This window comes from Eimeria maxima, genomic scaffold, assembly GCF_000499605.1.
Source record: "Eimeria maxima Weybridge genomic scaffold, Emw_scaff118, whole genome shotgun sequence".
Classification (NCBI taxonomy): domain Eukaryota; phylum Apicomplexa; class Conoidasida; order Eucoccidiorida; family Eimeriidae; genus Eimeria; species Eimeria maxima.
The window spans coordinates 1-22,275 of NW_013564197.1; the positions used below are offsets into that span (position 1 = coordinate 1).

The 22,275-nt window shown below is 50.5% G+C and overlaps 4 protein-coding genes across 4 annotated transcripts; 3 read left to right on the forward strand and 1 right to left on the reverse strand.

Annotated features, from left to right (window-relative positions):
• Nucleotides 1-1,532, reverse strand: EMWEY_00014960 (hypothetical protein; the record flags this gene model as incomplete). The annotated part of the gene is made up of 1 exon (XM_013479498.1): nucleotides 1-1,532. A coding segment is annotated over one exon (1,532 nt), but the record flags the coding sequence as incomplete, so codon positions are not given.
• Nucleotides 1,533-4,942: 3,410 nt separating this feature from the next.
• EMWEY_00014970 (hypothetical protein) lies at nucleotides 4,943-7,603 on the forward strand (the record flags this gene model as incomplete). The annotated part of the gene is made up of 1 exon (XM_013479499.1): nucleotides 4,943-7,603. The coding sequence occupies one exon, from the start codon at nucleotides 4,943-4,945 to the stop codon at nucleotides 7,601-7,603; it is 2,661 nt and encodes an 886-aa protein (XP_013334953.1).
• A 2,822-nt stretch (nucleotides 7,604-10,425) lies between these two features.
• Nucleotides 10,426-12,396, forward strand: EMWEY_00014980 (hypothetical protein; the record flags this gene model as incomplete). The annotated part of the gene is made up of 1 exon (XM_013479500.1): nucleotides 10,426-12,396. One exon carries the CDS (start codon nucleotides 10,426-10,428, stop codon nucleotides 12,394-12,396), a length of 1,971 nt encoding a protein of 656 aa, XP_013334954.1.
• A 5,665-nt stretch (nucleotides 12,397-18,061) lies between these two features.
• On the forward strand, nucleotides 18,062-20,596 carry EMWEY_00014990 (hypothetical protein; the record flags this gene model as incomplete). The annotated part of the gene is made up of 1 exon (XM_013479501.1): nucleotides 18,062-20,596. One exon carries the CDS (start codon nucleotides 18,062-18,064, stop codon nucleotides 20,594-20,596), a length of 2,535 nt encoding a protein of 844 aa, XP_013334955.1.
• Between the last annotated feature and the right edge of the window lie 1,679 nt (nucleotides 20,597-22,275).

Below are 22,275 nucleotides of genomic sequence, written 5' to 3' on the forward strand. Positions count from 1 at the left end.
CTCTCTTGTTGTTTGACTTGCTCCCCGTGCTTTTGGAGTTGCAAGTGCGGCTGCTTGCTCTCCTCTTGGGCCGAATGCTGCTCCTTCTGCTCAGGGAAATAGTTCGGCTCTTGCTGGTGAAGCAAATGCGTGTATTGTTCCCTTTGTTGAACGCCGTAATGTTGCTGACTTTGTGGAGGCTGGGGATTCCCCTGCTGCTGAGAAAAGTACTGCTGCTGTTGTTGTTGAGGCCAGTACTGCGGACGTTGCTGCTGTTGCATCAAATTCTGCGTATGTTGCCGTTGCTTTTGCAAATCCTGCTTCCCCTGCTCCTGCTGTTGAAGCAGATAATTCTGCTGCTGTGCGTGAGGCCAATACTGAGGATTTTGCTGATGTTGGAGCAAATATTGCGCATGTGGCTCTTGCGGAGCAAAATGCTCCTGCTGGTCCTGTTGGTGAAACAAGTGCTGCTGCCGCTGTTGTTGATGCCAATAATGCGAATACTGCTGCTGGTGCAGGAGGTACTGCGCATGCTGCTGTTGTTGAGGCCGATTCTTCTCTTGCTGAGGCAGATGCTGCTGTTGCTGCTCCCGTTGGTCGAACATGAACTGTTGCTGCGCCTCGTTGGCCCAGTAATGAGGATGTTGCTGATGCGGCAGCAAATACTGCGCATGGTGTTGTTGCTGAGGCAAATGATGCTGTTGCTGGTCCTGTTGCTGAACCTGGTACTGATCCTTGTCTTGCTGCTGCCAAAGCATCTGCTGCCAATGAAGGTGCTCTCTGTACATTCGCTGTTGTTCCCTGTGGTGACGACGCTCTCTCTCCAGTTGCTCCTGAAGCTGTTGCAGCTCTCGCTGCAGCCTCTTTATCTCCAGAAAGGGTGTATTCATTGTACCCGGATCATAATGGTGAGCAGAATGCTGGTATCGAGGGGACCTCAGCAGTTCTGTCACACTACCCTCTGACGGCCGCTGCTGCACTGGTTGTCCGTGAGACGGAAATGGTGTGAGGTCATGCTGTTCTGGTGTTGGACCATCTCCAGGTGGGAAATAACCGAACGGAGGTCCGGCGATGTCATGCACAACCACCTGGTCCTGCTGGTCTCCTTGAAGAGGACTGCGTGCATCGTCATCTGTCCCAGTTTCACCCTCTCGTGGCAAAACTCTCTTTTTAATGGGAAGCTTCACGTGTTGGGATTCAGAGTCTATGGGAAACTGTATAGGCTGACCCTCCTCATCTTCGTCACCAGTGCTTCCGCAAACATCAATCGACCCGTCGCTGTCTTCCGAGTTGCCCAGCCTGCGGCTTCCAAGGCTCTGCACTGCACGTCTCTCCAAAACGCGCGAACAGAAAGAAATGAGTATTGCGATTGCTGCAGCCGAGGCTAAGGCTGCCACAAGTACACGCAGACACGTGCCGGAACGACAGCCTTTGTCTATCACGTTACGCGCACGAACACAGCCCGATCCCACTGTGAGCAACGATGAAGATGTAACGGCTGAAGCAGCGCTTGGAGTTGCATTTTCGTTAAGAATATTACGCAGCTCTGGCATTTGGCTGCAACTTCAAAGTGTTAAAGATGAAGCCATTACTCGCGCAACCCGCAACAGCAGTGTGCGTCCTGTGTGACTCGGAATACACCGCAGGCTTCCACCCAGCCAACAGACAGGGTGCTACAATGTTCAAATGGTTGGTAGACGCAGTAAACTTGCTTATTTGTTGTTTGCAAGGGTGCTATTAATGAAATAGAATCTAAATGTGGGTGAAAATGAGTCTACGCATGAGCAAAGCAATGTAGGAAAAGTTTTCAGCGGTGCACGGAAACGGAGGTCGAGAAATCAGCAGAGGGTTACATAAACACAAAAATGGTCCTAGCGGAGAGGAAACATATCAACAAAACAAAAATAGGGGATAACATTAGCTCAAATGGAAGTGCTCTCACGGTGAGCTTTGAACGTCCGTGGGGAAGATCGCGTTCTGTCGCCGTCCCCTGCATGCCGTGAAGCGGTGAAACCCTAGCTACAGCCACTCACCGTTCAGCCTTTGTGGGACTCGGGGGAAAACCAGTGAAGGGACACCCTAATTTCCGCTTACTAAGTTGCTAAGTTGTTAGTACTATTCGTTGCAGTGCGCTATCTCCCCTTGTTGAGAACGGACATCGGCGGAGCAGGCATCGGCGCTCGGCCAATCAAAATGTAACCCGGAGGCAATCTTGCTATTAACTGCAACTACAGTTTTCTATCTCTGAGCAAATCGCTTTAAGACTTTCCAATAAACAGGTGGGTTGCCGTGCACTTCCCAAACTTCGAGGGCACCGCTCCCTGTGCAGGGGTGCTCCAAGGCCTGGGGCTACGGAGCAGGAGGCCGCCTGATATGGGATGTAAAGCATCTTCTGAGTACAACTTGGTGTACAAAGCAACCCCACATACAACACACAGCCGAGCCCCTTCTCCTGCATGCACTAGCACTGCAGTCTATTACTTGCTCGGCTTTTTACGTGCTTGGCCGTGCAGGGAAGTAGAGGCGCATGTATCAACATCAGGCAGTAAGTCGCTTGCGGTGTAATGTGAGTACTTTATCAGCTGATTGCCAGGAAATCAGGATACTGGAGTCCTAACGGTGAGCTGCACAGTTGTCTGCTTCATGCGGAGTGTGTACATATACTTCGTCGTCCCTTGTCTCCGGAAGGGCAGAAGTGACTTGAACAACTACCTTTTGCGATAGTTCATGCATCATCATGCAGTAGACTTGAGTGTGCCAGGGTGTTGCCCGAAGTTCCTTGCAGCAGGCAAATCTGCTACTGCTCAGGGTGCTCATCGCCTTGGCTCAGCTGAGAAGTGTCATGATTACTATCAGATTCAAAACATTAAAAGAAATGTTCCTCCAAAAACTATCATCCTACCCTCTAATATCAAGTATGAGCACAATACACATAAGCGTCCAGCCGTTGCGAAGAGGAGCAGGGCAGTAGCAAATTGCACTGTACTATGCGGCAGCTTCTCCTGCGAGGAAGCCCCACCTGTAAGCATATCCAAGCCCACTTGTGATTCATGGATTTGCACTGTAAACACTTGTTAAACAATTCCCTGGGCAAGAGTGTCCAGTTTGCCAACGTCTGGCTAACCATGCTTCAGCAAGGCCGGCACGTAGAGGGATGAAGGAACGTTTCACTGGATCCGTCGCTATGTTTCTACTCTACTGCGAAGCATTTACCACTGGGCATCGAGCCATTGGCAACGCCCTAACACTTCGCATTAACTAGAATGCTTGCAGGCGCATAGGAATGGAAACGCAAAGTCACTTGCAGAAGCGCAAAAAGGTCTGAGACTGGCGCTATGGCACCTACATCAAGGCCTTCTATAACTTCAGTCAAGCAAGAAAAGTTACAAGACTTGCCTGGGAATCGGAGAGTGCAGTGAGGAAATGAAACCAGTTCATCGTTACATCTACCACACCAGATTCGTTTAATTTAGCTGCCGGCTTTTTTTTCGAAACCTTCATCGTATCGGAAGGTTCAGACGCACTCATGTTAATAGGAGCCGACAATTGATGAAGCCAGGCCAATACAGCAAAAATGAGCTCCCCCAGAAGTACGAATGCCTCAGTTTTCCTCCCCTCCCCCTGCAGCTTCGTGTTGCCTCTGTGGGGAGCTGAAAGTCATCAGTGCAGCTGGTGTCTTTGCTCATCTAGGGATTCGAACCCTGCTCTAATCGTCTACCATACAAAGACATGCATAAGATCTCCAGCTTGTCTAGGTATGGCGCCATCTACAGATTTGCGTGCCGATGCTGAGTTTCTGCTCTAGATAAGCAGAAAATCGGTGGCGGTTCGTTGTTTGCCATTCCGGGAGACTTGGGCACAGCGTCGTCAATGCCATATGTGAAGTTTTGCCAATGGGCCTAAACTTGCTCTGTCTGAGAACCATTACGGTGGGAACTACAGCACCATACGGGAGCAAACGCCTACCCAGTCTCTCAAACGCTCGAAATCTAAAGCCTAGAGACAGCTCTTGACCCTTGTGAGTTGAGAGCACCATCAGATCACCAGTTACGCTCCCTCAGCATAAAAGAAGTCGTCCCGTGCCAGCAGGTGTAGGGGATTACGGGGTTTTATCCTTCCAATGGCATAGTCATATCGTGTCTATAGCTAACTGGACAAGATAAATATAAGCTAGAGAACGCTACAACAACCCAAGTAGAATATCCTCCAGGGCACGCGAAAATCCTCAAACCGTTCATTTCTGCTTGCACTCCGTGGTTACTACTCACAAGAAATGCGTGTGAAGTCATATTTGGGATTAAAATAAGATATGCGCACTTTTTTGCAAAGCCCAGTGTTGCTGTCAGCCCCTTATTTTTCGTTGCCTCATGGGGTACAGTTGCCGACATCACGGATTCCCGTTCTCATCGGGAGACCTGGGTGACTCCCGTTATTCAAAACTGGCTGCTTCATCAATTCGAAAGCAGATAAGATGGTTATGGGATACTCAAGTACAAATAAATCACAGAATGCCATCCAGACCCTGAAAACCTGAATTTCAAAGGATGGTGGCATGCAACGTAAGGCGACGCGACGTAAGATTGCCATCTGCACTACCGTCGAAGCTCCATTGAAAGAGGGTTCCTTTTAAAAATACTATATCTTGCGTCCTGTGTTCTGCCTTTCTTTCCAGTTTACCTTACCTAACCGTGCTGTGCTTTTTTGACCTTCCATTATTACCACAGCCTACCCCCTACACCGTTGCTGCAGTCCGTCGGATATTTCATCAACTGCCTTAACCAGTTAGACTCCATCTCATCCAGGAAATCATACGGCAACTTCAGGCAATCAATAATCCATCATTAAAACCCTCTGATGGTAGGTGGGGTGGAAGTAAGGTGTTTTCTCAGCCAAAAAGCACGCCCTGCTGTTGCAGCCTACTTGCCCTATGGCCTGCATTTTTACTATTTAAAGTTGAGGCCAAATGCCCGAGCGGCCTAATATTCTCCAGGAGAACTCACGCCCCTGTGCTTCGCCGGCGTTTGCCATTTCGGAGCTACCAGCGGCGGGACCGACCTCTCCTCGATTGGGGCACTTGAGGGCCAGAGGCTGCCGCTCCTCCTCGTGTCTGATTACCCTCCTAGCAGCTTTCGCCTCAGTTGCAGCAGTTGCTGTTCTCATTTCTCTCTGTTCGCGTGCTTTCGAGAAGCGGGCACTCCACGGCCTTCGAACCCGCCGGCTGTCTAACTCAGCAGGACATGATACATCCATTGTCCATTGCAGTGACACAGAGGAGGAAGACGATGAGAAGGAATACCAAAGTCTTCACCTTCTCAACTTTTCTCCTAGCACAGACTTGGAGTTGCCTCTAAAGAAGAAATTGTTGGCAAGAGTGGCTGCAACCGGGCCCAGTTATAATGGAAGTAGGACACAGCAACTAGAGCAGCAAGAGTATCTGCAAGGGCGCACAGCTCCGCTTGATCTGTCCACACGGACTGGGGAAGTTGGACCCTGGCCATTTGCGGCTGACAGGCCGGTATCTTCAACAGGAGACCAGTTGCTAGGAGACCTCGATGTTCCCGCAGCACTGTCAAATATCCCTCCTCACCAGCAGGCTGCTGGGCACTGGGCTTCATATAGAGCGCATGGCAAGCCTTTGGACAGCCTGGGGCTGCGAAGATGGATGAGTCATAGGTGGATTCATTTGCAGGGGGAAGAGCGGCGTCAACAGCAATTGCAGCTCCACCTCCAGCGCCAGCACGATCTGAATGAGCTGTATCAGCAGCAACGTCTCTTGCACTGGCAGCCACTGCTCTGGCAGCAGCAAGAACAGCAGATGCTACAATCGCAGGGGCAGTATTTCATGCACCACCTAGGGCAACGGCAACACCATGGTGAATACACTGCGCCTCCGTGTCATTGGCACCCAACTCAAGTGGGTCAAAGAACGGAGGAGCTTGGCCGATCTCTACCACAGAATCTCAGCCCACTGCCCTCACCCCAACTGCAAACGACGACGCAGCGTGGTTCACCCTGGGGACTAATGAATATCCGCGCTCCCAAGCATGCAACTACAAATTTTGCTTCAGGTGCAAGGCGCAAGTCCCCCGCCAAGCTGCGGAAACTGCAACAGCAGATATGGCAGATGCAGCTGCAAATGAGGCAGATGCAGCGGCAGATAGTTTGGCTACAGCGGAGGTTGCAGAGGAGGTTGCGACCAGGGCAACCGCAGAAGTCCCACGGCCAGCTGCGGCATTTGCCTCAGCAACGGCGGCAGCAGTCTCGACGAGAGACTGCTGCCGCCGTTGCTCAACGAGAGCGGCCTCAACTTTTGCATGGACGGCATCAACAACACATGAAGGAATATCAGAAAGAGCAGAGGCTGTTGCAACAACAGGAGCAGCAGGAGGTAAGTAAAGACCACCAGCAGCAGGCAGAGCAAGTTGGGGAACAAGCGGCACGACGTCGGAAGAGTGAACAGCAAAACGATCAAGAGGTACTGGAGGAGGAGCGGCGGCAGCTGTTGGAACCAACAGACTCGCGTGCGAGGTATCTATCGGAAGATGCGTGGATTTCTTCAGGCTCCTCAATGCCTGAGTCGCCTCAGTCCAGTACCACTCAAGAGGCGTTGCGGTCGTATGCTGTTGATACTGCAGCAGGAACCTGGAAGCCGGGATTTTCGCGGGTGCATGCGGTTCTAGGAGTTCCAAGGCATGATGCATCTACTGAGATTACTTCAGTGGCTTCAGGGGATGAAGCTGTCGCAACTGGTGCTGCCGGGGCTGTAACAGCAAACACGGCACCGACGACCGAAGTTCTTTACGCCAGCGCATCCTCCATTGCATCGGCCATAAGCGGAGATGGCTTGAGCTTCAATGTTTCGATTGCTTCTAGACCGCGAGATAATGACAGTACCCAAGCTGCAGGTGCAGCAGAAGCTGAAGCAGCAGCAGGTTCCACCACGCCCACATATGTCTCGAGTCTGGAAGTCACAGAGCTGGCAAGTGTACCGGCAAGTAGTCGTCCAGCTAGAATAGAACACCCGTTCGTGCGTCTGCCAAAGATGTTGGACAATGCAGCTGCGCCGTTGGTTGACTTGGGACGCGCTGTGGCCACTCGGCCCGGCAGGCGGGACGTCGGGCGGCTGCTGCAGGCTGCCCATGATCTGCTTGTGTTGCCATATTTAGGGGGCCGTCACTTGAACGATTTGGTCCATGTAGTGGAAGAGTTGATAGAGAACGCGGTGAACCATCAGCGCCAGGACGTTTCACGACTAAAGACGAGCCGAGCAGTAGAGCGGCTTGCGACGCGCTTCCTACTTATGGATGCTGTGGTCTCCGCCTTCCTGGTTCTCGGGCAGCAAGTAAACTCTGGTCATTGGAAGATACTAACGGAGGCCATTAGCCACGCCAGTCCCCCCGTGTCAAAATTTGGACTAAGAGTAGGGCGACAGTCTTTCAACTCATATCTGTGTCAGAAACTCAGCAAGGCAATAGTAACACTTAAGACGGGAGCGAGGCCGCACCCGGTGGACTTACTGGATATAAAGAGGATGCTCTTCTGCTCGCCCTTATCTCCCCAGCGTTTTAAAACACCAGAGTTCGACAGTTGGAGGAAGGATGACGGTCGTTTTGGTGGGCAGTAACTTCGCTCGCCGGAAAAACGGATTTTTCGTTCATTTTAGTGGGAGAAGGTGAAAACTGAGTAGTTGGCACTTCAACTGAGAGAAACACTGTTATTACTAAGCACGCCTCTCATTATTATCCACCAGCTGCTATTACCGTAACGGTACCTAATCTATTTGAGGGGCCAACGGACACAATTATTGGCAGTTGGGGCAGAAGATACTTTATGTACCTTATTAGAATACATACATTGAAGTGCTCTACTGTATCGGTCCTAGCTCTGTGTAAGGAACACTCAACGGAGTAAAAGCGTGAGCAAACATTGTAAAGTAAACGAAACTGGACGGAAGAGACAAGGAGGCCTAGATTGCCTTCGGCCCTCTGCATCGGTAATGGGCCGGACTTCAGGCGTTCCTGGCCTTCAGGCATTTGAATAAGAAGGCTCCGTGGTTCAACGCACGGGATACAATGGAATTGCCAGTTTGCTTTTGCATATGCCTTCTTCCATGCATGTGGGTCTGCAGGTATTGGGGCTTCATCGAAGTGTTCATGCTGCGGGAGTGGCGTGCGCTTTAGTGGCAGGTGTTTCGCAATACAGTATTGAGAAGAACAAGGGGGTCAGTGGAACGGTGCCATCATGCATTTGCAAGCTGCTGGTACACCTACTTGCACATTCAGTCCGGTTGGCCACTGTGGCACAAACCAGTGTTCTGATCAACAGTGTTAATTCGTGCATGGAAAAGACGATTTACCGCTGCTTCATTTGGGGTTGTTTTCCTCATTATCTCATTATTTGCAGCAATGAGTGTTGCAAAACCCCCACCAGAGGCCTGTTAACTGTACGGGAGGTAAGTTACTCCGGGGGGGGGAAGGGGTGGAATCCATATCTGGAGTCTTTTTATCATAGAGAGTCTCACGAAGGCCATCTTCTAAGAGCGAGGACTGTCGCTAGAGGAGTTGCCTGTCTTGAGTTTGCAGCACTCTCCTACGTAACTAATGTTGCGAGGCAACTTCAAGGGCAAGCATGCTGGAGAGCCCTTTTGCAGCACGCGACATTCCCGGTTGACAGCGGCTACTGGCATTCATTTAGCAACCTACTCTAAAGCAAATATGCATGCACCAACTCCAGACAGGAAGTGCTTTAGGTATTGCTGACACTAGCCAGTTGTGACTTCATTCGTTGGTTTCTACACGACCGACATTTCTGAAATTGCGAAGATTGAATGTTGCAGCTCCAGGAAACATTCAAATCAATTGCTTGGTTGAACGATGACTCGACGTATAATTTCTTTGGATTTGCAAATAGCTCAACTCCACACTACCGATCATGAAAGGTAAGGATGCTGCATGAACACATATTGCCTGGCCTGTTAGAGTTAAAGGGTTCCCGCGGCGATTTCCCCTGCGCCTACTTACACATTCAGGGACACAGTACATAAGCAGATTATGTTGCTAAGGTTCAGGTCTATACATGTGGATGACACAGAGAAGGTACACTAAAAGCCACATTGTCTTAACTTCGCACAGCATTAGGACACGGAAGCAATCTGAGGGCGCGCGGTAGCTTATGCAGAAGACGTAGAGCGGCAAGTATAGAGCTAGCTACAACGGGGAAGGCGTTCATATATATTCTTTGTGGTATCCATGCTTTATTTGCACGCATACCTGCACCCAACCTCAAATAATCGGGCGCCTCATGAGTCAGCGAGTTGGTCAACACAAAAGTGCAGACGGAAGGACCGTAAAGCTTTCCCACTTCTTGCCAAAGTAGCCACGAATGAACACTTGTCTGCTTTGAGGAAATGTATGCTTAACACACAACGCCTCTGGTAAATAATGATTTGTAGCGCGGGCCCTGAATCGAACCCGAAGACCTACGTGGACACGCAACGGAACCAAATTATTTGAGGTATGAGTTCGTATATGCAACTAAATACATTCCCCAGCCTCCAACCGTCTGAGAAGAGCGGCTAGAGCGTTTGGAGCTGCAGGAGAGGACGCATCCTCCGATGAGTTGCAACAAATCTTGCTTCACCTCCAGCAGGACACCCCGCCCATAAACAAGCACCAACAAGGCTTCTTCGATGCATGCATTGACACATTAAGGAGTTATTGAGAATAGCTGCTTGCATACCGTTTGTGCACTGTGGCCGGGTGGGCTCACCTGCCCACTTACGCAAGCATGCCAACATCGCACAGACAATGCCTCACCTACGTCGAAAGGGCGCTTGATATTCCTCAAACACAACATTTACTTCCCAGGCATATTGCTGCCAATTACAACCAAAAATAAGAATATAGCAGTGCATGGAAAGTATAGCGTAGTTACCGCTGCCAATGAACTTGAATACAGCTATATAGATATGTGTCACTGAGCTATTGCCCATGCGGAGATTGGATTGGTGGAAATTCCGCCAGTTTCCGTCCTCAACGAATGGAAATAACGAACGTTATTTGATTTTTCATTTCGGAATTTTTTGGTGGAAAAGGTGTTTTCGGTTCCGTCAGTAAGCAACAGGTCTCATTAAGACCCACAGTACCGAGCACAATAGTTATGGCATGCAGGGGACGGCGACGGGAGAACATCACAACGCTCGGCGGAACCCAATCGCAGTACAGTTCCGCTTGCATACTACTTGATTTACATTTTATACCAGTATTTATGTTGACGGTTTCTCCTTTCCGATCCTTCATTGTCTCTGGGGAACCGCTTACCATTTCACACAGTGCCGGCTGGCTGCCTTGCTCCGTTGGAAATTTCCAAACGTTGCTTTTCTCCGGAGCCATTTTCTTTCAAAAGAATGCCATTGTCTCCATCTTAAATTTTTAAAGCCGCTCCCAAATGCCAGACCTGCCCAATATCTTTGAGATCCGTGTAAATCAAGGCGGTCCGTCAGCTTCTGCCTCTTCAGAGCCGCCAACGGTGGGATCGGGCCTCGCTCCACCGGGAAACTCGAGCCCCAGAGCCTTCCGTTCCCCTCCTCCGGGCGTTGTTTTTGCAACTATAGCCTCTGTCGTAGCAGTTGTAGTTCTAGTTTTTTTGTGTTCGCGCGTCTACCAGCGGAGTGCACTTCACGGCCGTCGAAGCCGCAAGCTGGCCAGCTCGAAGGACGATGATGCACATGTTGACACTTGCGGCGATTCTGGTGACGATGAGAAGGAACGGCAGCAGGAAATCCCGCAGTCTCCTAGATCCCCTGGTTTGGAAGCGTTGAATCTTCCCCTTAAAAAGAGGCTGTTGTTACGAGTGGCTGAAACTGGTACTGGTGGCAGTGGACTTAATCCCCGGCAGCAGAGGCAGCAGCTGCTTCTCCATGAGCAAGGTGGCGCTGCACCTGGCTTTTCTCCACCGCGAGTGGTTACAAGGCAGGAAGAGCTTGAAAGTTTAGGACATGCTGTTCCCAGTGCACTGTCTTCAGCGCAACAGGGGGTTCCAGAGGGCAGTATGTTATTACAATTACTGAGTAACCCTACAGACCAGCGTGCTGCTGGAAATCGTGGTTCACGTGCAAGGGAAGCAGGTTCTGTGGATGAGCAGAAGCTGCAGACCCGCCTGCAGGGGGAACAGGGGAGGGGATGCTGGCAATCTCGGCAGCAGCAACTGCAGGAACGGAAGCGAAAGCAACGGCAGGAGCTGGAGCTACTGGAGGAAGAACCAAAGAAGCGGGAGAGGACGCTGCAGCCTGCAGAGCTCCTCGGGGCGGAAATCGAGGAGGATTCATGGATTGCACCGGAATCTCCAAGCACTGAGACGTCACAGCGTGGTTCCTCTCAACAGACGTTGCAGTCATCTACTACGCCAGCATCAACAAGCCTCTCGACGCCCTCGCACTTTAGAGAGAATGTAGTTCCGGGGTCTTCAGTAATTTTTTTCGCAGCACCTCATGCAGATACCACTGTGGTGTCGTCAAGCGATGAAGCTGCAGCGGCTCCCGCTGCAGGGGCTGCAGCTGCAAGCACAGGGGCCGCGGTTGAGCGGCCTTTCCCGTCCTCTGCTGCATGGACACCATCTGGTGGAGGCATGAGCTTGGAGATGCCGGTGACTGCTAGTAAAATGGTTGGTGGCAGAATCGTCGATGAAGGAACAGCAGCAGTCGAAGAAGCAGCAGGTTCCGCAAGAGGCACATCTTTATCACATCCGAACCTCATACAGCAGCTAGGAGCGCCAGGTGATGCTTTTCCATCCGCAAGAGACCACCCGTTGGTGCGCTTGCCAAAGCCAGTTGTGTCTAAGACTCCTCATGGGATCGCGATCAACTTCCAGCGCGCCTTGAGCAACCGGTCCACCATGCGCGAAGTAGTACCTCTGCTACTGAGGGCTCACAAGCTGCTGTCGCGGGAGTTTCTGTATGCTGGCCACATGGTAGATTTGGCGCTTGCCGCCGAAGCTCTCATAGAGTACGGGATGCAATATCAATCACAAAGTCTGGCATCGTTCCAGTTGTTTTACACACTTGAGAAGCTGGCTATTCGTTTCGTTGTTCTGGATTGTGTAGTCTCCACCCTTGTAGTCCTTGACCAAACTCCAGACCCTCGTCTGTGGAAACGCTTCGCAGATGCCATTAAAGATGACGCAACACTAATATCCAGTGACGTGGAAATGCCCTTAGGTCGACCGAATGTGAATGTGGGTCGGGCTCAGCAGCTCATCCGTGCAATTCAAGTATTCAAGACGGGAAGGCGGCCGGATCCGGAAGAACTACTGCAGATAAAGAAGTGGCTCTTCTGTTCGCCGACCTCTCCTAGGCGTTTTAGAAAGAAAGAGTTTGATCCATGGAGGAAGGGTTGTCTGCCTCCAACGGATAAGCAGTAGCTTTGTTCGGCAAATACGCACACTGCGCGAGGAGTTTGGTGTCCGAGGGAGAACAGAGGCAAATCCGTATTGTAGGCGAGAAGATTTCACTGATGCTGAGTGCTCTCCTCGTCGTCAGCCATAAGGCTGCTATTACCGTGAAGGCTTCCAACCCGTTAGACGGCTGGCAGAATGCAGTTATTAACAGTATCCGCAGAAGATGCTAAACAAGAAGCAGAATTCCGAAACACTCTTTCGAAACCGATATGCTTCGGCTAGAATATGTACGGAGCAAACCAGGTAATGCCTTGCTGAACCTGACTTCGGTCAGTAGTGGCAAAGGGACTCTTGTCACCTTCTCTAAAGCGGCCTCAATTTCGTAGGTATGGCTCCCGATTTAAGGCTTTTTTTTTCCGCTTTGAGGGATTTGAATGAAGCGATTCGCGTTGTCAGTGATGTTGCAGCAGAGCCGCTGCCAGGGTGTAGCATGCTCTGTTTTGATTTTATAGGCGTATCGTTACTTATGCTCAGGCTGAGCGTGGTGGTCCATGCATGTGTTTGACAACTGTCTACAGTGTTAACGAATGCAATAGAATGGGCAGAGTTGTGCTTACACATGAGCCTGTGTCGAAGTATTAGTAGCAGCAACGCCCGATACAGCCTGTGATGTGCTGTATCCCCGTTGCGCCAATTGCATGTCCTTGGGCGGTTCTTTTCAGGGCGTTTGGGGACAGGTTTTCTGGTTCCAACTTTTTTATGGGGTCTTCTTCCCTATGTCTCTACTGCAGCTCGTGACAATGTGCAGCTAAGAACGAGTCTGCCAGCTACCACAACACACCGCATGGTGTGTTGTGTTAGCTGCGAGGAGTGCATCTAGCCTCCGCATGAGGACGGTCTGGCGCATAGCTGTGCTTTGTACCGAGGTCACGTGGGAATGCCTTCTGTGCATCTCTCCCAATATTTTTGCCAAAGCTTCTGTCCCGTCGCACAATGGCGATTGACCAGTAAATGCCCTCCAGTTGGGAAGTGGCCAATGGCTGGGCGGTTTGTACCGTCAAACGAAAGTCAACGCTTGCACACCATCCAGTGGGAAGTATTTTTTCACGAAAGCAACTTCACGAAGAATATTCTAGCCTTTGCTGTCATTCTAGATGTAAAGAATCCGGGTATGCGGGTACAGTGGATTGGCGTCTTGTGTTTTTTTTTTTTTCGAGTTGAATTTTCGTATCTAAAACGCACCTGAACAGTTACAGCGAGTATTGGCATCTTCATTTGTAATGGCTGAGGCGCGGCAATTACCGCTTTGGCTCTGTAGGGGAACAAAAAGACACAACCGGACAATTCATCCTGAGAAGCCCTGTGATGTACGCCACTCCCAGGTGGGCACACGTACAGGCTGTTGTGGGAAGTGACGATACGTCGCTCCACTTATATGTATCAGACCATCCTGAACAGCTATCACACGATAGATTTCGAGCTCCTGCGCCAATGCTTCACAGGAGGGCTGTTGAGGACAAACGGATTACCGGCTATGGCAATTGAATGGGACTGGAGAGTAGAGGTGTGGAGCTTTCCGATATGATGAAGCAGCTACAAGGACACCGCCGGGCTGCTTCCACCGCTAGAAATGAACAGAAAAATAACGGGTTTCGGGATATTCTTGACACAGAGCGGCAGGGTCCTGGTGTTGCGAATGCCAGTAACGCTCACGGTGGCTGGCATATCCTCATGTTTACTCCAGTTGTGGCTGCTCAGCACGACGTTGCTGAGCCAGTGTGGGTAAAGACCGGGGGCATTCCGCTGGTTTGCTATATTGCTGGGCCCAGTTGGGACAACCAACGTAGGTCAATCAGCAAGTTGAGTGTTAGTCGGCGCTGCGGGGCAACGCATAGCCCGACGGATGACAAGTAAAACGCCCTACTCACTGCATAGCGAACGTTTCGGAATTTCGGGACTTGTGATCGGTTCTGTTGGTGTTCCCTAACGATTGAATGTCCTCTATCTTCGCGGATGTGATACCGAGCCCGCTGCAGAGACATGAAACCCCAAGATGCCAATTTTTTGTGTAGCGAACTAACATTCTGTGCTTTTGCGACCCCATGCTTCGCTTTTTGCGTCTACACAACATGTCTGAGGTACTGTGGGCACTTCTATAGACAGATTCGTGCCGAACACCAGCACGCCGCCGATGTACATAACCACCCATCTCCCGCTTACAGGCCCCACGGTATCGTGATTAGCACCGTGATTTGCCTGTTGCTGCAGCCGACCAGGCGAGTTCGAGAACCCAAAGGGCAAAGATGGGTCCTCTAACTTGGGAGTGTGGATTGGAAACGCAGTTTTGCGCCTGTAAATGAGATGAAGTCTGTAAGAACACATCAGGAACGTCAAATGAAGGACTTGCTGCTGAAACCCACAGGCTGTAGAGCTGTTCGCCCAAATGGATCACCTGCTTTTTCTGGTTCATCGTGATAATATTAAGGGTTTTGAAGTTGACTCACCTACAGAGCCTGCCACTATTGTCGTCCGCTAAAGTCCTACTGTGCTTGCACGCATTAGCTGATGGTTGGATATTGCCCTTCCTTAGCAGTTCGTCGGGTTGACACTTAAATTCCTCTGCAGGACCTTGGCGCCGCCCGTACCTGGGAACAAACCTTAGCTGCACCAAGTATGAGTTCGAAGTCGTGCATTGAGTATCCACCTAATAGCCGGCCAGCTCGTAGCTTACTGTTATTTAATACACGTGAGAAGTCTTCCTTCGATGGTTCCTGCCCACGCTGTTTCTCGGGACTCCACTGGATCAATTTCCACAAAGCAGCAGTTTTCGCATAGCTTAACGACGGATTGCATGCAGCCCTCTGCCGTATTGTCTTATCACTGCTTCTTAGGTCCTGTCTCCTTGGGGCATTGCTTCCACTCCTCTAACCACAGATGATGCAAGTGCCTTGTTAATCGCTGAGCGGTTCGCTTTTTCCTCGCTCCTCCGTACATGCACCTCAACTGTTGCATCAGTCGGGCGCACCTGCATCTTCCATTCAGTCACCGCAGCATGTCTAGGAATGTGTGAGGTGAAGCTGTCCAACGTAAACTTACAGAAGCATGGCAGTTTAACCTGTTTCCTAACAAATATCACAAGTTGCAACCATAGTCTTGCCAGTTTGTCTGTCTTGTCTACCAACCGCGAAGTGTAGCCGGAGAGCCCTCGGCAATGAAGGGACCGCATATGTGGCCTGCATGCAGGTATTAGAACCATTTAGCAATCTGCGCCGAATAGCGCTATCAACGTCTGTCAAATACTATTACAATAAGCACTGACGTACCTCCAGGACGGTCTCCGGATGCCCTTACCCTCTCCCCGGCCCCAAAACAGCTCCGCATGTTTCGTGGAAGCCCAAGCGTTGCAGGGTTGGCCTGGTGTGCTAATCCAAGGTGTTCTTATCCAGATTCCTCGCCTTTTCCACGTGCCGATAATTACATGACGTTCTTTATTGCGAAAGGAGCAGGTGCGTCTCTCGATACGTACGCTAAGGGCAGCTGTCGGCGTCCGTGTTTCGCCGTTCTCTGGGTGGGGTTGGTACTCCCAGACTCAACAACGAACTCAATATATCCGTTTTCTGTTCTCCAAATACGGATACCTCCATATGTAATGCTCTAGGGACGGCTTCCATTGTTTAGGCTTCCTCAACTCTGTCACAGCCCGTCCCTTTGCGGCCCTGGGATTAAACCCGCTTCGCAGGTCGTTCCGGGAAGTTTCCATAGTCCGGGTGCTACCTGTGACCTTCCCTACTTTGGTACACCCACAATTGTCGTGCCTCCACAAATCACGCAGATGCCAGTAGCAATTGTAATTCCCCCCGGAGACAGCATGAACATCAAGGCAAAACACTCCACTGCCCCTGCATCGCTATGAAGCGTCATTTATGGATGGTTGGCAACAAGGCGCACTCATTGTAGTGTGTCTCAGCGCCCACTACGTACAGTCAGATGTTCTCCTTTACAAAGGGCTTTCCGGTAAATAACGCAGTAGCTCTCTAAATTAACATCACTATATCCTAAGGGAGAATAAAAGATCCGTCTCGCCCCGACCAGTATGGATCATTATCTCGTCTACGAAGTTAGCCCCAACACCCTGATAGGCACTGCACAATCGTACTCGACTTGCCGTAGTTCTTGCATAAGAGATCTGCTTCAGAATTGTGTGCTATTGCCACCGGCTAGTTCTCCAGAGGCTCAATAGGAGACACACTCTAGTGCTCGAGGAGTACCCCCATTCTTCATCAATATCGTTAGCTGTAATTCTTTTGGTGCATGGGATATAGAAAGCGAGATTTACTCAATTTGATGGCGTTCCAGTGGTTGGTCGCCTCAACATCAATGGGAACGCCCCAATCCACTGTTGTGCACGGGAAGTAACCCGCGAAGGTCTGGAAAACAGCTTGGTAGCGTTCGAACAGAACTCATTTTGTGTATATATATCTTTAAGCACCTCCAAAGCTTCTCAGAGCTATGCAACAAGGGTGGGGCTCGTTGCTCGAACCTGCATCTTATGAAGCGTGCGACGCTACCCAGTGTACCGCAGGCCCTGTGTCATATCCGATGATAATTGTGGTCTTCATTGAAGGCATGTTAAGCGGCTGACCTTCACAAGTGCAACTAAACACCTCTTCCAGCTTCTTTGGGTCCTGAGATCAGCGGCTTAAGGGCCTAAAGCTGCGGGAGTGGGGGCGGCCTGCCGTGAGTTGCAACGTACCTTGCTGCACCACAAGACAGGAGACCTACCCTCATACGCATACAAACCAGCCTTATTGGCTGTCTGTACGGACGCTGTAAATAGTTTTTTGGAACTTCTGATTGTGTACCATTTGCCTACTATGGCCGGGTAAGGGTTTGTCTTTCAGCATCAGGCAGACTGGCTAGCATTGGACAGAATGGATGCGCGGAGAATAGGCGAGCTGCTTGTTCTTTTGGAAATCTTACTCTAACTTCCTTCCCTCTATTTCAGCTCATGATTTCTATTCTCTAAGCTCGCGGATTCGTCGCATAACAGTTTTATGTTTCCGAGCAACTGCCTGTTTGCCCCTACACGATGGTGCCAGTTTTCATTCTCAAGCAGGCGACAAAAATGACATTCAGTAAATGGAATTAATAACATTGCCATTTACAAACTCGAGGCAGCTCTTGCGGGTCGGTCACCTAATAGTAAACCCTACCCACGTACCAAGGCGAAACGTTTCAGCGACTGCAGCCCGACTTGTGTCTCACGACATGCAGGGAACGGCGTTGGAAGAAAGGCATCCCCACAACCTTTGAAGATTCATTGTATGAAATTCTACCTAAAGTGCACTTGTTCTCCTTTATATACAACGTTTTTGCAACGATACATCATTGCTCAATTGGCTTGTTTGCCCCCTGAGCCTGCATCTGATTTCATACCCTCCAGCGCTTCCGTTATCCGTTGCAAGGATTTCGTACATTGATTTGCTGTAAGTGGGGCTCATTTTCGTTCATGACGACTTTTTAATGAGTACTATAGACTTTCTTAAACTTTAAATATTCATTGTTGGAGCATCGCATCTGTTCCAGTGGTAGAAGTAAGCGGTGTACTATGAGCCAAAGCGGATGCCACCGCTTGCTCCAGCCTGGTTAGCGAATGGCTTCAACTCCAACTCTTTACAGGTGATGCCAAATGGCCGAGTTACATAGTATTTTTCAAGAAAATGCAAGCCCAAGCGCTGCTTCAGCATTCACGTATTCACAATCGCCCACAGTGGGATCCACATTTGCTCGATCCGGGAAGTTGAGAGCGAAAGCTTGCAGTTCTTCATCGCGCCTTCTTCTTCTCCTGGCAACCATAGCCTCTGTCTCAGCTGTTGCAGCGCTTGTCCTTTTCTGTTCGCGTGTTTCACAGAGACATGCTTTTCGGGAACTTCGGAGCCGAAGGCTGTCTCACGCAGATGGCAAGGATACACCATTTAAAATTTGCCATGGCTCTACTGACGAAGAGGACCAGCTGGAACAAGAGGATCCGCATTTTCCTAATTCTCCTGCTGGCCGGGAGAGGCAGCTGCCCCTCAAGAAGAGGATGTTGGCACGGGCTTTTGAAACTGGTATCAGTGCTGAGGACCGTAATCCCCAGCAACAAGAACAGCAACAGCGTCTCAGTGAACCTGCTGTAGGGCACGTAGGTTTTGCACCAACGTATACTGCTTCAAGTAGGGAGCAGCTTCACCTTTCGTCTCTCTCCGTTCCCGGCACGGTGCCATCAACTGTGGTGCAGAACCCTCCAGAGGTCGGTGCAACGACAGAAGTGCTGAATGCCTCCCTTCTTCAGCATCGTACTGGGAATGTGGATTTAGGTGAACTACAAGGACGCTCCTTGTATGGGTGGAAACTGCAGCATCCGCGGCCAAGTGCCCAGGTGCGGTGGCAGCCGTATTCGCTGCAGAACCCGCGGCAACAGCAAAAGCAGCAGTCACAACTCCATGAACAGGATGAGGGAAATGAGCTGTATATGCAGGACTATCACATGCGTTGGCAATACCTTCCTTGGCAGCAGCAACACATGCAGCGGTCTTTGGTTGAACAACACCAGCAATCGCAGGTAGGCGAGTATCCGTCGTTACTTCAGCAGAGAGAGTATCAGTTTCTGCTTCAGCAACGAACACAATACGAGACTTATAAGCAGCAGCAGCATATATACTTGCAAGACATGCAATGGCAGCAGCAGCCACAGCAGCAGTCTTTGATTCAACGGGAAACCCAGCTTCAGCCTTTTTTGCAACATCCGGAGGGGCATCAGCCTTTGCATCAGCAGCGACAGCATGAGTATTCGCTCCAACAGCAGGAGCAGCGGCACTCCACAAAGTCACAGGAGCAGACGCTGCTACAAACGAATGAACTCCAACAGGTACTCCAGGACCACAAGATGCAGCAGGCAGTGCAACAGGAGGATCAGCAGAGGAAGCCGCATGATGAGCACGAACTACCACGTGAGAAAACGACAAGCAAGTGGGAACAGCAAGGGAAGCTCCAGCCACCGGTCCTACAGGATGAGCCTTCACAGTACCACCTTCAACCCGTAGAAGCGCTTATGGGGTCTTTGACGGAAGATGAATGGATTGCCCAGGACTTTCCAAGGCCCGAGCCTCCTCAGCCCAGCACATCTCAGCAGGAATTTGAGTCATCTACGGCTGCGGGAGCAGGAGACCCCACGCTGTCAGGGGTCAAGCAGGTATTTCATGGACCTCCGCTAGCTCACACTGGAGCGTCGCGTGCACATGCTGCAGCTGTGGCTTCAAGGGATGAAGCGAATGTGGCTCCTGCATCGGCGGCTGCAGCAGCAAGCACGGGGTCCGGGTTTGAATGGTCTGGCGCTTTCCCGCATTCTACTGCATGGACGACAGCTGGAGGAGGCAGCACTGGGGACGGGAAAATGATTTCATCATCGCTAACTGACAGGAATCGTACAGATGCAGCAACAGCGGCAGGTGCTGGTATGGCAGCTGGAGGTGCAGCAGGGGAAAGCACAACCATTCCCCCATATGCACCGCTCCGGGCAATCACTATGCTGCTAGACATGCCTCGTACTGTCGGTGGCCTGCTACAACACCCGTTTGTGCGTCTTCCGAAGGTGTTGGTGACGAGGTCTCTGCCTTTCATTAAAATTGACTTCGAGCGCGCCATCTACAGTTCGCGAGGCCCATGGAGCGCCTTGACAGCGCTGCAGAGGGCGCAAGAATTCCTGTCGCAGGAAGTTTTAGATGAAACTCAGCTGGTGGACCTAGCACAAGTGGCAGGAGATCTAGTGAGCAATGCAATTCACTATCAACGTCAAAACGTAGCAAAACATCAGACCTACCGTGCAGTTGTGCGTCTGGGAACCCGTTTCTTGTTGCTGGACGCCGTTGTCTCCACCTTGATCGTCCTGGATCAGACTCCAGACCCTTTTCATTGGAGGGAGTTCACCGAGTCCATTGGGCACGCCGCCCCGCAGCCCATCATAACGGCAAACTATCCCCCACGAGCGGGTTTCACCTTATATCTGGCTCAGGAGCTCAGTAGGGGAATGCGAATACTGAAGAGGGGAACGAGGCCACTTCCATATGACCTAGTGAAGATCAAACGGATGTTGTTCTGTTCCTATTTATCTCCTGCGCGTTTCAGAGACCCGGAGTTCGATCCCTGGAGGTTGGAAGACAGAGCACCCCGCGATTGGTCGTAGCTTCTTTGGTCGAAGAGGGGTTTTCTATTCATTTCAGTGCAAGAGAAAGACAACTAAGGGGAAAATAATCTGTTTTCGGCCAAGAACAGTCTATTTGTGCTGGACGCGCGTATCTTCATCTTCTGTCGTGTGATACTACTACGGCGATGCTTTTGAGACCAGCTGACAAGCCTCGGGAAACAATTTGGCCATGTCAGCCGACATGTGCTAGAATATATATTAAATTCGAAAGGAGAAACGCTAAATTTGGGGTATTTCTGATGGAGTATCAACGGGGGTCGCAGGTGGTGCAGGCAGCTAGAATGATACATACGAAACCAATTATGAGATATGACGTAACTGCGATTGCCTTTTGTTCTATTGTCGTATGATATGTGGGAATCTGACTAGATCAGAGTAGTTGCTGGCATTCCGATCACAGTGCATGCATCACACCATTCCAAGCAAGGGTTGCTGCATACACCTCAGCATTTCCACGCTAGTATGTGCGCAGGCACTGCGGCTTCCGCAAAGCGTTGGGGCGGAACCAGTAACGCTAGCACCAGTGGCACATGCTTCGCATTTGTATAAGGTACTCCTCTAATGGTGCCATCGTATAAGGTACTCCTCTAAGACACCAAGGGAGTGTGCCTTCGTGTTAACCCATGTATGAAATGTAGCCTGCCTGCCATTGGCACGTGTATTTGTACCTGGGTGCATTTTGGCGACGATTGAAAGGGAAAATGCTTAACAAGTGTATGTTGTGTTAGTTAGTTCACAAATAGTGGCTCTGGGGATGGCTCCATCGGGGGTTGCCTCGTTTCAGGAATTGAATGAATTGCTACCGTGCAAGACAGTGCACCTACCTAGCTTATCCGGTCAACTGTCTGGATCTGTTTACTGCCCCATAACATAGAAGCAAACAAAAATGCGACAAAATACTGGGGATAGATCAACCTGTGACTTTAGTATTCTGAATTCGTTTGGACCAGGGAGCCCTTGCTTCCCCGGGGAGTGCCAAGAGTCTCAGCACACCTAGCTTGTGCACTTCCTTGTGCCTCAGTTTGCAAACTGCACTCAACGCTTGTGTATAGTTTAGAGCAGCAATGCTTCAGATCCTGCTGACGCTAGCTGGATTTGTACCTTTCTTGAATTTCCAGGCATCCGACAACGGATGTTTTGGGGGCACGGTAGTAGCGAGACGGGCCTCAAAATGCTTCGGATAGATATGTAATTGCGATTTCTGCATACAATACTGTATTTAGGCATACAACATGTTATAGGTTGCTATCCCTCCGAATAACAACAGTTGGAACGGGAGACAGCGTATGGCTGGTGGCGAGCACGGAATCCTACAATGGAGAGGAACACGGGAGGAATTCACGCACACCTACACACCCATACTATGGACACAATACATTTGAAACCTATACTTTTAAGTTGTTGGCCTGTAATTCATGGTGTCTGGCCAAGAATATACCCCAATCCTTCTCCAACGGTGCACCGGATACCATCGAGAAACCAATGTTGTGATCCGCGACAGGACAAAATTGAAGATATCCAGTTACACTCACAACGACTTGTTTGGAAAATGTAGATAATGAAGTTGATGGGAAGGACTGCTGAACTGATTCTTTCCCCCCCTCCCCCCGTCTCCAACCGAGACTGGTTAAGAACCCAACGAGTTGGTTGGTGGATCA